Here is a 14,657-nt window from a genome sequence, read left to right on the forward strand (position 1 = left end):
AGTGCCATGTCCTGTCTATCTGCATTCTTCATCCAAAAATGGAGAAGGAGGATGTCCACCTCTCTGTTGTGAGGATTATGATTTTATACATGAAGCGCTTAGCACAGTGCATGGCAGGCAGTAAGGGCTCAGTAAATGTAGCTATTGTTTAATACCAGATTTTGCCTGTAAAATATCTAGGTGTGCCAGGACTTTCATTATTCAGTACACATTTCTTGAGAACCTGCAATGTGTCAAGCTCCAGGAATGTAAAGATAAATAAGACCTCTTTCATTCAGGAATACAACACATTAGGTCTGATGCAGAGGTCACAAACTGGCTGTCAGAGTTCCATCCAGATCTTATTTCACCTCCATGATGTGTTTTGAAGATGTTTGATTTTACAAATCAGGAGATAGTCACAGAAAATTCCAGGTTTCTCTTTTCTCCTGAAAACAGACCAGCATTCCAAGCTGCCCCATAAATCAATTAAGCACAGCCAGTTTATTTCTGTCCCGACTTTTCCAGCCATTTCCCCACCCCAACCTGTTTCCTGTATTCCTTGCCTGTAGACACCTGAGTCAGTCTGCATCCTGGCTCTAATGTTGGAAACAGAGCTAACCGGCTGGGTGGCGGGTGCTGTTACTAAGAAAAGAAAGCAAGGAGGAAGAGCATATTTGTAGGGAAGGGTGACTGACGTGGACTGAGTGTAAGACAACAGGCTTGAGAGGGCTGCTCGCCTAAAAGTAGTTGCACTCAGAAGTATTCAAATGTAATGATTTTTAAAACATACCTGTCAGACACAAATGGTTTACTGCTGATTCGAGTCCTTGGGCTCCCATTCTGTAGCATGGGGATACACTGAGCAGGACAGCCTTTGCCTCAATCATTCCCACCCCAACTTCTCCCCTCACCCGACCACCTGGATTAGCTGAAACCCTGTCAGCGAGAGCTCCCTAGCACCCTCACATGCCTTTCTGCGGTTCTTGGCAACACTGGGAATTACTTAGATGAAGTTGCATGCAAATCTTGGCTGTGCCACTCATTTGAGTCTCTGGGCCTCAGTCTCCTTACCAATCAAATGGGGCTGGTAATAGGCTCAATCTCCTATAAAATATGAATCAATAGGGGGATCCCTGGGTGGCGCAGCGGTTTGGTGCCTGCCTTTGGCCCAGGGCGCGATCCTGGAGACCCGGGATCAAATCCCACGTCGGGCTCCCGGTGCATGGAGCCTGCTTCTCCCTCTGCCTGTGTCTCTGCCTCTCTCTCTCTCTCTCTCTCTCTCTCTCTCTCTCTCTCTGTGACTATCATAAATAAATTTTAAAAATTTTTTTAAAAATATGAATCAATGCATTTAGAATGATGCCCTTTTGGAGCACGCAGGAAATGATGTGAAAGTGTTAACTACCATTATTCCTGGCAGTTCTGAAAGTACTTTCAAGAGAAGATTTCACTGTTCACTGTGATATTTCCTTCAACTGGCACAGTGTCTGGGACATAATAGGCCTATAATGCTAAACATGCTTAATTTCTGCTCCCTTTGAAAGATAAGATGTACAATATGGGTTTTAGATTATAGGACCTTAAAAATGATGTCGACAAATAGGACTTCTCCAGAGAAGTGAAAACGGGCTCAAAGAACAATGTGTGAGCAGCACTGCGTTTCTGACAAGCTCCAGAATTCAGCAACTAGGGCACTTAGACTCAGTTAAGAAGGTCTGAGCTCTGGGCTCATTCCCTTCTCTGGATTCTTGGTGCTAATGATTTTGATTGTAAAATTATTTTCTCAGTTTAGAAAAATCTGATTAGCAACAGTCTCCTTCCAAGCAAGCCGAATTTCACATAGCAGGTCTTCACAGCAGACCAGTCAAAGAGGTTGGGAGTGGAAACAAGCCAGCAGACATCAAAGATGGGAATTCGTGTTAAAAATGTGCACCTCTATTTCTGCTGTTTTTGAGTTCATGAGGTTACCTTTACCTGTTCCCCACAGGTCTCTATATTATCTTCATTTACAATGCAGAGGGAGAGAGAAGAGGAAAAAGCCAAAAGCTTTCCTCTTGTGACTTTCATGAAGGGAACAGACTTGACGGTATATCTACTGTCTTTTTTGTTTATGACCAGGAAAGGGAAATTTATCATGTAGGCAAATCTCAAGTGATTTTCAGAAATACAAGATATAAAGTACAATGAGCTGTGAAAAATGCCACATATTTGAATGCACTTGAACTCTGCCATTGGCAGTTTGCATACTGTCACAAAAGAGAGGCCAGTGCTGACTCAGACATGGTCTCTCTGGCTTCTTACAAGAGAATTCCTAGGCTCTTGCCATAGATGCAGTTTTCATATTGGATCTGAAACAGAAAGTAAGATTCGCACGGTGACATCTGCTCCCTTAGCCAAACCAGAATTCCTGCAGTTCTTGATGGACTACAAATTGAGGGTAAAAATGGATTTTAAGTACACAATCCAGCTTTTTTAAAATGAGCAGGCTATATATCTGAGCATTCCAGCCTGGAATTAAGACATATAATCATCAGAACATTTAAAGCTATTTTTCCAAGCTGGGATGCTAGCACTTTAAAAAACACTCAGGAATAATTTGTAATCAAGCACAGTAGTCAAAATGGATAAACTGTTACTGATTATCACTTAAATTTTTTTTCAAGCAAAATAAAATATAAAAATTGATAAACTTAACCTGTATCAGAAATCGCATGGCATATTATTCCCATAAAAGTTAAAATTCTACACTAAACTCGTTATCTTCCTCTACAGATCTATTTCTTCTCATTTTTTTATGTTATTATTTTAAACATTAGAGACAGTATCAGCCTCCTACTTATCCAGATTCAAAACCACAGTCAGCTTTTACTAATCTCTCTCCTTGTTTGCTTCAACTGAATCATTTGCAAAGTACGATTGATTCTAGGGACACAACATGAAGCAAAATAGATTGCATCAGACTTTGGAATTTTACAGACCAGAAAGTTTTCAAGAAGAACATTGGGAATACAGAGATACTCCTCTTCTTCCCACCCACCCACCCACCCCCCAGTAACGAAAACCAAGGAAATAGAGATTTGAGCATGTGAATTTGCCATTTTGTAAGTCAGGAAATCGTCAAGGTTCAGTGATTCCAGAGGGTTCAACTTATTAAAGTCCTCTCTCCTCCCAATTACTTCCATATATAATTACCATAATGTCACATAGGAAGAGCCATTTTAACACTAAAAATTTAGGTAGGGCGCAGTTTTAAAGGGCAGTCCTTGAAACTGAATAGATTTAGTTTTATGAAGAACTCTCCATGTGGTTATTTTGCATATTTCCCACAAATCAGTTGAAGCTCACGGGTCCCTCATGAGTCTAACTTTTTAGTATTACTGACAAGAGGTGAAAACTTGGACTTCGGAGTCGGATAGTGGTTTGCATCCACATTTCTCTACCTATAGTTAAGGACAAATTAGACCTCCCTAAACCTCAGCTGCTGCTTCATAGGTTAATGTCAGCGATCTCTCAGAGAGGCAGTGTGGCATGATCACTCATGTGAATCAAACACATAAGGCTTTGAATCCTTACTGTGATGCTTAGTGGCCCTAAGCCTTTGGGCAAGTGTGTTAACTTCTGAAATACTCAGGTCACTCATCTGCAAAATGAACATGGTAATAATAATGTTTTCATGATGGGGAGGATGGAGATAAACATTGTGTTCAGATGCTCACAGATATTAAGTGATCAACATATGATGGAGGATATTATTATTATTACTATTACTACTACTGTTTTTGTTGGGATAAATGAGGTAATATTTTTAAGTGCCTACTAAGTGACAACATAATGAATAGCCAATAATAGTTTCCTTCTTACACAGAAATCTAAAATTCAATACACAAAAAGGAATGCATGAGAATAATGGCAGCTAACACTGTCATAGCATTTCCTATGTGACCCAAAAGGCATCGTTCTAAGTGCATTGATTCATATTTTATAGGAGATTGAGCCTATTACCAGCCCCATTTGATTGGTAAGGAAACTGGGGCCCAGAGACTCAACTGAGTGGCACAGCCAGGATTTGCATGCAACTTCATCTAAGTAATTCCTAGTGTTGCCAAGAATCGCAGAAAGGCATATGAAGGTGCTGGGGAGCTCTTGCTGACTGGGCTTCAGCTAATCCAGGTGGTTGGGTGAGGGGAGCAGTTGGGGTGGGAATGATTGAGTCAAAGGCTGTCCTGTTTAGTGTATCCCCATGCTACAGAATGGGAGTCCAAGGACCCAAATCAGCAGTAGATCATTTGTGTCTGACAGGTATGTTTTAAAAATCATTAAATTTGAATACTTCTCAATGTGACTACTTTTAGGCTGAGCAGCCCTCTCTACCTTGCTGTCTAATACTCCATTCATTTCCTTCATCTCCAGTTAGCTACCTGAGTTTGTTGTCCTGATACATCTTTTCTGGGCTTCACCTCATTTTAATCAGTAGTCTCTTGATTGCAAGCGATAAAACCTCAGCTTGACCTTACAGACAAAGAAATTTACTGATCAGCTACAGGTCCTTTTTACATTACTACAGGAAAGACAGGGTTGACAGCCTTGCGGACATTTGGAACCTGAATCCTGGTGCTGCCAGAGGTATCTAGATGTCTCTTTGATTCTTTTCTACTGTGCACTTGCTTCCTCAGCATAGTGGGAGCTTGGCCACCAAAAGCTCCTCAGCCTCTCAGCCAGAAAGGGGCTGACTCTCTTCCCTTGGGTCCATTTTGGAAAATCCACAGGATGTTCTTGTGTGTTCCAAATGTCTACCCTTGGACCAATTACTTTAGCTGGACAGGCAGGGCATGTTGATTTACCCAACTTTGGGGTGGAAGTCAACCAGCTTTGGTGATTATAAACTGGACATCCTCATTATATCTCTTATACAGAATATTCCCAGTGTTGCTTTTTATGTCCACTCCTTAAAAGCTCATTTTCTTGATCACAGTAATTTGTTTGGCCCACAAAGCATTTTCTTTCAGGAGTTTATAGTACTGTAACATAATGCACACAGAATGTGTTCTATCGGTTTGTTTCATGAATTGAGATAATCCTTCCCCACTCCTTTCTCAGCCTTCTTCTTTAGAGGTCCCCTGTGCAAAGTCAACACCTGAGAATGTCCCAGAATCTCAGCTTTAAAGGCACTAAGAACTCCCTTGATGCAGTAGTTGGGAGATTAGCAAGTTCTAAATTTATGTTTAAACACAAAACAGAAAAAAGTGACGCACCCTAGGTCACTGCAGTGGCTAGTGCTGTGAATTTTTTTTGCCTGCCCAAGCTCAAAATAAGCTGGCATGACTTGTTCTGACTTAATGTTGAATCTAAAAATGGAATCACTATGTTAAGGTTGGCTCCTGAGAATCTCATGTGTGTCGTTGGGAGGAGGTAAACAGCACTTTGCCTTTCCCTTGTGGTTCATCCTTGGTTAAGAGCCGGAGCTCTGCAGCACAATGCGTCTGGATTAAGTTTTGGTTCAGCATATACTTCAGCTTCTCGTGCCCCACTTAACTCTGAACTGAGGATAATAATACTTCTCCCATAGATCTGTTGTGTGTACATCAGCATCTGAAATGGGAATGGTATCTAGCTCAGTAATTGGCACAGTCAGGGCTCAGTAAATTTTAGCTGTCGTCATCATCACCATGAACTGGCCCCGTCCCTTGACCCAGAGGTGTAAGGGTAATCAGTGTAAGAAATGGGACAGGGTGTTGGACCAGATGCTTTTCAGAGCTCTGATTTCCTCATCTCATCCTCCCCTCATTTTGAGGGCAAGAGAAAGGAAAGGAAACTGCCACTTCTCAGGCACCTACTAACTGCCACACACCTCCCTATTCAAAGTTATTCAGTTTCCATAACTTTTTCTCTAATATCTGTCTCACCAGGTATGTAAATGTCGTAAGTGCAAGGCCCCATTGGTCTTCTTCATTTCTGGCACAGAGTAGATGCTCTGTAAGCATGTGTTGAATTCAACTTTGCTGGCAGCCCCTTATTTAGGTAGCTGTTACTGTATTCTTACTGTTGCTAAAAATGAAGGTTTCTGAGCACTACTGCTGCTAATAAGTGGTGGAACCAATCTGAACCCAGACTTTTCTGGCTACTATTCCGGTGCCCTTTTTATTTACAAGTGCAAATGAGGATGCATTCAACCAATTAGTAGTAGCCCTGTGCAATATGCAAATTGGGTTTTTAAGTCTTCAGCTGGGGAGGTCAGCTCCTTCGTCCCACGATAGTTAATCTGGGTTTAAACAAAGGTAAAATTGCAGACATGCAGTATCATTTTCAAATAGAGACGCTTCTGCTCTTTGGAAGGCCGTTTGATCCACACTGGAAGGCACAATACCCTGAGCATTTATACGGCAGTTTAGAAGTTTTATTCTAAAAATTCTTGGGAGCACCATTTATTGACCTCCCATGTCTGTCTTTTTTCAACTGTGATCCTTTTAAGTGGAGGCCACAGGATCACCTTCACTGTGCATCCTTTCTTTCATGGCTGACTCTGAAATCCACCCGGGTGCATTTAAGATTTGAGTTCCTAAACTTTGATTCATTCAGCACTAGCCCTTTACCAAGCTCACGGTCTATTCTTCCTTATGTTGAAGAAACAAATAAGACAAAGTCAATCATATTAGCATATGGGAGACAGACACATAAAAAGATACAACACAATGTTGCATAAATTGTGATAAAATAAATTGCTCATGCTGTGGATGGGGCTCAGGGGAAGAATTATGACATGAAGTAACTTCTGAATTCGTGTCACGTAATCTGTTTAGGAGCAAAGCTTGTAGGGGTAGGTTGCGGGGAGGGTTGTTAGGAGGAGTTCTAGAGTATTTGTCCCATACGGGAGAAATTTAGGGAGAATCTATATCTAAAGGAGAAAGAGCTAGAGTCCTTAAAAAATAAGTGGACAGGGGATCCCTGGGTGGCTCAGTGGTTTAGCACCTGCCTTTGGCCCAGTGCATGATCCTGGGGTCCCGGGATTGAGGCCCGGGTCCGGCTCCTTGCATGGAGCCTGCTTCTCCCTCTGCCTCTCTCTCTCTCCGTGTCTATCATGAATAAATAAATAAATAATTTAAAAAAAATAAGTGGACAAATAAGGGAAGTCACAATCATCTAGGGGACCTAGGCTGCAGTCTCAGGATATTACGCAGTGGGGTTAAATCTCTCAGGTTGTAAACCATTAGTGAATTGATGAGATTGTAGCCTAATATAATAATAATCAATGGCTGGGCATGACCTGATCATTAACTGTTGTATTGTTACGAATCTGTTGGGAGCCTGTTGAATTAAGGGCATGTCAGTATGTTCAAAAAAAGAAACCTGGATGGGAGCGGGGGATATCAGATAGGACTCCAGCATTCCCCAAAGGAGAAAGTGTCCTGTCTGCATGATTATTTTTCCCCAACCCAGAAGCAGCATTGGGAATCTGGGTGTATCAGAGCTCAATTCCATTTACTATCATCATTAACATCTTTATTACATATTTGTTGTTTGCCAGGTACCATGCTAAGTGCTTTTCGTGTATTGCTTCATTTCATCCTTTCGGCATCACTGTAGCATAACAACCTTTACTTTTTCCCATTTTATAAATGAGGAGACCAATTGAAGCTTGGAGATTCAGATAATCTGCTCAGGGTTGCAGAATCTCCTCAATTTAAGAGTTGAAGAACGAGGGTCACAAACTCTATCACTTTGTCATACACATCACACATTTCGTGTCATCTTCAGATAGCTTACCTACCTGCAGTCTGTATGGTAGACCTACTATCTGGTGTCTCAGACATTTACCGAGGCTAGAGTAAGCCCATCCTTTCTCCTGTCCAAATCATTCTATCTACCAGATCCCTACTTTGTCCTAGTCCAAATGCAGGAGTTCATGCCTCAGAGTAAACCATCAGATGATAATTTCCCTTGTAACTTTACATATACAGAAGGATGAGATGTGGTGCATTATGTTCAATTTGTTGGTGTCAATAAACTGCCCTTTAAGTATGCATTGGTTTCTTATGTGTTTTGGTAGTTTATTTCTCTCTTAAGTGTGGACTCTGCACTCTTCCGTGGGGTTCAGGACTAACTTAACTCTGCACCCCATCCCAACCCCCACCCAGCATCTTTCGTGAATGGCATTTTGCCTCTAATTGAATGTCTGGAGGGAAGAAAAAATTCTAATATCAGAGTTCAAACCCTGAAAGAACTAAGTTTCAGTACAAATACAGATACAGAGATTATTGGAATGGCAAAAGAAGAAAAATCTCGGGATCCCTGGGTGGCGCAGCAGTTTAGCGCCTGCCTTTGGCCCAGGGCGCGATCCTGGAGACCCAGGATCGAATCCCACATCAGGCTCCCGGTGCATGGAGCCTGCTTCTCCCTCTGCCTGTGTCTCTGCCTCTGTGTGTGTGTGTGTGTGTGACTATCATAAATAAATAAAAATTAAAAAAAAAAAAGAAGAAAAATCTCTAGCTGAAGTGACCATCAGTGGGTATCTGATAGATTTAAAGCCTGATAGATCTGAAAGGTCCCAAAAGAAGCCTTTGGAAATGACAAGGCTGCACTCGTTTCTGAGAGTTAGTTCAGATGAATGAACAGAACTTTTGTGACCAGTGCTTTAGTCATTTTATTGTAGAGCCAAAGCCTCCATGGTATTTGTTAAAGTTGGAGAGTGCACTTGGGCCCTACAATGCTGTTAAGTGGTTGTATCTTTTACATTTCAGGAGGACATCTCCCAGGTGGCTGGTCAAGGCATGGTGGCAGGTCAGCAGAAGGCACTGGATTGCCCAACTGACAATGTATGTAATTTGACTTTAGGTTTTGCTCTACTGGGATGATATGTATTATAAAGGGGTTCCAGAAAAAAAGAAAGTGAATGCAATGAAATTAGATCCTTTATTACTTGCTATAAGCCTATGGTGTATCTTACAACTTGAAGTCAGCCCACAGCCATATCACTGATTCTGTTCAAGGTGTGTGGATATATTCTCTGTGCATCTTCCTGGACCAAGTACCCTGAGCAGGTGTTTAAATGTGAGCCATCCCCACAAACACACCTGCACTTAAATTCTGAGAGTGATGTGTCTTACTGAATGACATTAATAAAAATTTTAAGTGGGAGAATTTGTAGTTCTGTAAAAATATAAATATAATAACTTTGGTGTTCCTTACATTTTGAGTTCCCTTTTCTTAAAAAAAGAACCATAAATTTCTGTCAAACTTTTGCACTTTCGTTCCCATTAGTTTTTTCTTTTTAAAATCTTGATTCGGGGGATCCTTGGGTGGCTCAGCAGTTTGGTGCCTGCCTTTGGCCCAGGGCGTGATCCTGGAGTCCCGGGATCGAGTCCCGTGTCGGGCTCCCGGCGTGGAGCCTGCTTCTCCCTCCTCCTGTGTCTCTGCCTCTCTCTCTCTCTCTCTCTCTCTCTCTCTATGTCTATCATAAATAAATAAGTCTTGAAAAAATATTTTTTAAAAAATCTTGATTCGTATTTCTATGTGCTAGGTTATACTTTCATACTACTGAAATTTACATTACTGTATTAACTATTTTTATGTTTAAGAAACTAGAGCTTACATGATATTTCAAACATTGCCAAAGGAAATACCTTTGAAAAGTCTCCAAACTTATATGCTAAAAACCTAAATAAAAATGAGTAGGTGTAGGGGTGCCTGGGTGACTCAGTCGCTTGAGCATCCAACTCTTGATTTCAGCTCCAGTATGATCTCAGATTCATGGGATTAAGCCTCACATTGGGTTGTACGCTCAGTGGGAAGTCTGCTTGAGACTCTTTCCTCTCCCTCTGCCCTTTCCCCTGCTCATTCATTCACACACTCTCTCTCTCTAAAAGAAATTTCTAAAGAAATGAGTATTGGGGTTCCAGGCTGGCTCAGTCAGTAGAAGATGAGATTCTTGATCTCATGGTTTTGAGTTCCAACCCATGTTGGGAGTAGAGATTACTTAAAAATAAAATCTTAAAAAAAAAAAAAAAAACTTTAGGAGCACCTGAGTGGCTCAGTCATTTAAGTACCTGCCTTCAGCTCAGGTCATGATCCCAGGGCCCTGGGATTGAGCTCCATGGCAGCCTCCCTGCTCAGTGGGCAGCCTACTTCTCCCTCTCCTCCCCTCTTTTGCTCTCTCTCTTGCTACCTGTCTCTCACTCTCAAATAAATAAATACAATCTTTTAAAAAAAACTTTTAAAAAATGAGTAGGTATAAAAAGAACCTTAAAAATAACCAGATTTGGTTCAACTGGAAACATGTAAGGAACCCTTTAAAATTTAAGACCAAATTTTTTACTTTATATAATGTATTTGTAAATACTACTAATATGCTAATGCTTTATATGCTGCCACTTATCTCAAGACACATATCAGGCATCCCTAAAATGTTACAACCATAGAACTGTAGATCTGGGACTAAGTCTAAACACCACCTACCCTTTCTTTTCCATGCCGAAAAATGAGCACTTAAATATCTAAAGTATTGTTCTTTGGGAAAGTGATTATAACCTTTTCCATTGCTGCAGAAGAGAACCAGCCCCAGGTCAGTGTGCAACTCCTGCTGTGAGGCAGTGTCAGCTCATTATGAAGAACTTCCCAACCCCTTGAGCTGTTCCAAACCACTCTGAGCTGTTCCAAACCCAATCCCAATGGTTTTCAATCAGGAACTTACCTGGTCATTTATTATCAAAGGACATAAAAACACTAATAGCTATTATCAGTTGAAATCTTTAACTGTTTCTGGCATAGTGATAGGTTTATTTATGTCCTTTGATCTTTACAACAAGCTCACAGGGCTTAGAGATATCACTACCAATTTATAGATGAGGAAGTTTAGGTTAGGGAGGTGGAAGTGACTTGTCTTTGGCCACACTGCTAATCAGTACTAGCAAACTCAACACTTCATATCTTCTTTTGAATGGTGGTTTTTGTTTTCCCATCATAAAGACCTGATGAACTGTAAACTCTTTCCCAGAAAAACACTGTTAAACATAATTTTGGTACAACACAGAATTTTTATAATTCCCAAAATGCCTTTTGTGGCTTTCTTTGAAATTCATTTACCCTGGGTTAAGAATCCATGGTTTAACTTTAAGCAGTAATTCTTGAAACAAACAAAACGTGCCTGGGCTCCAACCTAGGTACCAATTTATTTGGTCTAGGATGGGGGGAGTCTCAGCATCCATAAATGTTTAAAACTCTGTAGCAATTTCTATTATGAAGACAGGGTTTGAGAACCACTGGTTTAATTAGGTTGGATAACCTAGGACATCCATTTCACTCTCATGATTGAACAGAAGACATTAAACAGCAAATCCAACCTTTCTTATCTATTATTCTTAGTAGTTTGGTTTTGTACCAATGGATAAGTCACAAGAGTACACATTTCATCCATCACCACAAGAGGTCTGTCTCTAAAAATGTATGTTGGCAGATGCCTGGGTGGCTTAGTGGTTGAGCATCTGCCTTCAGCTCAGGGCATGATCTCGAGGTCCCAGGATCAAGTCCTGCATCAGGCTTCCTGCATGGAGCCTGCTTCTCCCTCTGCCTGTGTCTCTGCCTCTCTCTGTGTGTCTCTTGTGAATAAATAAATAAAATTTTTATTAATTTATTTATTAATTTAAAAAATAAATATATATGTTGCACATTTCCCTTGGTTTCTATGGACTATTTCCTTGTTTGTTTTTTTGTTTTTGTTTTTGTTTTGTTTTGTTTTGTTTTATTTCCTTGTTTTTTAATTGAGTTCAATGCTATCAATATCTGTTGGAAACATGCGCAATGAAAGCGGATGCTACCTGGAGCTGGGATGTAATGATTACCATAGACATTCCTATTTTAAAAATCACATGATTCAAAAATAAAATCAAATAAATAAAAATTTCAAAAATAAAATAAAAATCACATGGTTCTGCAGCACCTGGGTGGCTCATCAGTTAGGTGTCTCTTTGGTTCAGCTCAGGTCATTATCTCATGGATTGCGCTCTGGGCTCAACAAGAAATCTGTTTGAAGATTCTCTCCCTCTGCCCCTCCCCCTCAGTCATGTACTCTCTTTCTCTCTCCTTCTGTCTCTCTCCCTCTCAAATAAATAGATATTTTTTAATCACATGATTTTTTTCATAAAAGAACTCTTTAGCTTGCATTCAGCTTTGTTATTGATGTTCTTTTTAAAAGTGATATAAAACAAAAGTTGAACATAAGTACTGTATGAGTTAAGGTTAGGCTCAATCTCTAAAAGAAGTTTCTCTTCTACATAAAGTTTGGGTATAAGCAGCCTAAGGATGATACGGTGTCTCCACAGTGTCACAGACTCAGGTGCCTCTTATCTGACTACCATTCTTATTAGATTACCATCCTCAAAAAATGCATCCATTTTTTGGTCTGAGATGACTGCTCTGGGTATTGTCATCCCATCTGCATTCCAGTTAGGGAGAAGAGGAAGGCAAATGAAGAAAATGACCTGAAAATTGTACAGTTCACATCTGTTTACATCCTACTGACCACGACTTAGTCTGCAGATGTATCTAGCTTCGGACACTGGAAAATGTGGTCCTCAGAGTAATTGATATCTAGGTGATTCCATTGTTTAATTTTCTGGTAGTCATTTTTCCACTTCCCTCTCTTTTAAATCACTAAAAATATGTCTTTGAAGAAGTCTTTTTGAGTAAGTTACAGTCATTATTAAATGCTGTTGAGAAAAACTGCAGAAAAGAAGATGAACATCCATAGAATCAGTGCCCAGAAGCTGTTTGATAAATATTTTATATCTGTAGCATTCTGGGGTGCCTGGCTGGCCCAGTCAGTAAAACATGCAATTCTTGGTCTCAAGATTATGAGCTCGAGCCCCCGATGGGGGTGGAGATTACTTAAAAATAAAATCTTTAGAGATGCCTGGGTGGCTCAGTGTTTGAGCATCTGCCTTTGGCTCAGGACGTGATCCCAGGTGCTGGGATCAAGTCTCACATTGGGGTCCCCTCGGGAAGCCTGCTTCTCACTCTGCCTGTCTCTACCTCTCTTGGTGTCTCTCATGAATAAATGAATAAAATCTTAAAATAAATAAAAATAATATCTTTAAAAAATAAAATAAATAATGTGTAGCTTTCTTTCGCTACTGACTTTCAGTCTGATCTCTTCCTGTAAATAGCTGTGTGATTTCAGATAGGTCACTTACATTGGTTTCTTTATCTGGAAAAGGAAGTAATATTGTCTAACTCTCCAGGTTCTCAGGATCAAATGAATTCATGGATGTAAAAGTGTTTTTTAAAAACTGGAAAGCAGAATGCAGATACAAAATGGCTGGTGGTGTTTTAGTTTTTATATCCTGCACAGTGCCTTGTATTGAGGTACAGCCTTCCACTGACAGCATCTCGAGGTGTCATTGTTCTGGAGCAGTTACCTTGATCCTATTTCTAGACTCCAGAGACAGCCTGGTGCTTCACCGCCTCTACCAGAATCTTCCAGCTGGGGATGGGTTCCCTGGCTAACTACAGATCCAGAAGGCAGGTCAGGTCACTACCTATATTTCTTAACTGCCTGTTAAGCACGCATGGAGTCTTTTTGGTTTTTCTCTGTTATCTAATACTAATACTCATTGGAGATATTATCAACAAAAATCCAGAATTACAAATTAATTTTCCAAAGCTCACACAGCAAAGGTCTCTGTACTTTCGTTGAATTACAAATTCATTTTCAATGGTGAACTTCCATGTCTTCATTTCGCTCTTCTATATCCATTCATTGACTCATTCACTCACTCACTGATTTATTCATTCATTCATCAAACATTTATTGAGGCTCTACTGTTTTCCAGGTACTGGGAATCAAGGGTGAATAAGGTATAGTTCTTCAGGGTGAATTAAAATGTAATTGGTGTACCTGGCACTTAGTAGACCTTTAATGGATGCTTAGTTCTTCTTCCTGGCCTTCATGTTGCTCAATTAACCTGCCTAATGCATTTAACTATTGTGAACGTATCCAGAAGAGAAGGATATTATTGTATGCTCAGAACATCTGCAGTATAGAATGCTTTTCAATGGGCACAACATAGTTATGTGGACTTCACACTGATTTCATCAGAATAAATAGAAATTGTAAAAATTTTTGTTCTGCTTCCTAACCCCAGCATCATATAGAGACCACAATGATAGAGTCTCATCAACTGTTATCCTTCTTCCCTTCCTCCATCCATCCTTCCCTGAAGCATTTTAGATGTAAATTTAAATAGGGAACCATGGGGGAGGGAATAGAAATCATCCTAACTCCCTCCTGCCACCTCTTCCACTTTAAAGTCTCAGAAGACATTTTTGGAGTGCCACCATTATTTTGGTAACAACACACCAGTTTTAAAGTCTTATCCTTTAGTTATTGTTATCCTCTTTGACATTCATCTAATTTTCTTTTGTAGGCTGTCAGCCAGATGAAACCACAAAAATATTCAACAAAAGTCTCCTTCAGTTCACAAGAGATACCATTAGCACCAGCTCCATCATACCATTCAACAGATGTGGATTTCACAAGCTATGGTATGACGCTTTCTGAATTGACTCCTCAAACATGAGAAAAGGAGGGGATTATGATATCCTGAAAAGAGCACTGGACCAGGAGTCAGGAAGCCTAGCTTTGCACTCTTCCTCCACTTCCTTAGCTCCGGGACTTGGGCAGGTCA

At 40.4% G+C, this 14,657-nt stretch overlaps 1 protein-coding gene across 8 annotated transcripts in view; it reads left to right on the forward strand.

Moving 5' to 3' along the window:
• PATJ (PATJ crumbs cell polarity complex component) overlaps window positions 1–14,657 on the forward strand; it is a 354,601-nt gene that overhangs the window by 271,357 nt on the left and 68,587 nt on the right. For 4 of the 8 annotated variants that reach the window (XM_077892030.1, XM_077892027.1, XM_077892033.1 and 1 more), the window contains 3 exons: window positions 8,718–8,792; window positions 13,406–13,495; window positions 14,397–14,514. In XM_077892030.1, coding sequence (XP_077748156.1) covers window positions 8,718–8,792; window positions 13,406–13,495; window positions 14,397–14,514 — 283 coding nt within the window. The remainder of the gene's footprint in view (window positions 1–8,717; window positions 8,793–13,405; window positions 13,496–14,396; window positions 14,515–14,657) is intronic. The other 4 variants (XM_077892032.1, XM_077892029.1, XM_077892031.1 and 1 more) reach the window with 2 other exon arrangements.

The sequence above is a fragment of the Canis aureus genome, chromosome 3 (genome assembly GCF_053574225.1).
Source record: "Canis aureus isolate CA01 chromosome 3, VMU_Caureus_v.1.0, whole genome shotgun sequence".
NCBI lineage: Eukaryota > Metazoa > Chordata > Mammalia > Carnivora > Canidae > Canis > Canis aureus.